The following is a 630-nucleotide window of genomic DNA, read 5'->3' on the forward strand; positions in this document are numbered from 1 at the left end:
CAGTGTCTCCAAAGGGACAGGGATTAAGACCGGGCGGATAAGAGGTGTAAGTGCCCCTTCCCTTTTGGATAGAAATGGGTAAAACGTTTCTGCAGGTTCCTTTCCAAGCCTTAGAGGCATTCTCACCATGATGGCTGTCAGCTCTGCGTCATAAAAGTTCACTTGCCCTTCCTCCAAGTCCAGGAGCACACCGATCACTGAATAGCTCACCTGCTGCTTCTCAATCCCGCGGTCTCCTTTGCTAGAGAAAATCTCTCCCTGGGACCTGTGCAGAGCCCAGTAGTCCTCCCCAGGAAGGGTCCCTTCCTCCTCCTGTCTCCCTTTCTCCCTCACCACCCCCAGCACCCAGTCCTGCTGCTGGCCCACCTCCACCTCCCAGTAGTGTTTCCCAGCTGCAAACCCTTCCTTCCCCACCAGGACAGGGACCGTGGAGGGAGCGTTTGGGCCAGCAGGTTCAGACGCGTTGCTCTCCACACCTGGAGCCCCTGGCACCTGGAGCTCCAGGGCTCGGCAGTCAGGATTCACAGTAATGGGAACTGGAGGGGAAAACGAGAATCATCCGATGAGCAGAGTGGCTCAGGGACCTCTCTCCGCACGGGGCTACGGGTTGAAGCGTTCAAGGGTCTGAGC

At 57.5% G+C, this 630-nt stretch overlaps 1 protein-coding gene across 1 annotated transcript; it reads right to left on the reverse strand.

Moving 5' to 3' along the window:
* Positions 1-126: 126 nt before the first annotated feature.
* LOC103918196 (butyrophilin subfamily 2 member A2-like) lies at positions 127-536 on the reverse strand (the record flags this gene model as incomplete). The annotated part of the gene is made up of 1 exon (XM_009325493.1): positions 127-536. A coding segment is annotated over one exon (410 nt), but the record flags the coding sequence as incomplete, so codon positions are not given.
* Positions 537-630: the final 94 nt, after the last annotated feature.

The sequence above is a fragment of the Pygoscelis adeliae genome, unplaced genomic scaffold, assembly GCF_000699105.1.
Source record: "Pygoscelis adeliae isolate BGI_AS28 unplaced genomic scaffold, ASM69910v1 C10295991, whole genome shotgun sequence".
Classification (NCBI taxonomy): Eukaryota; Metazoa; Chordata; class Aves; order Sphenisciformes; family Spheniscidae; genus Pygoscelis; species Pygoscelis adeliae.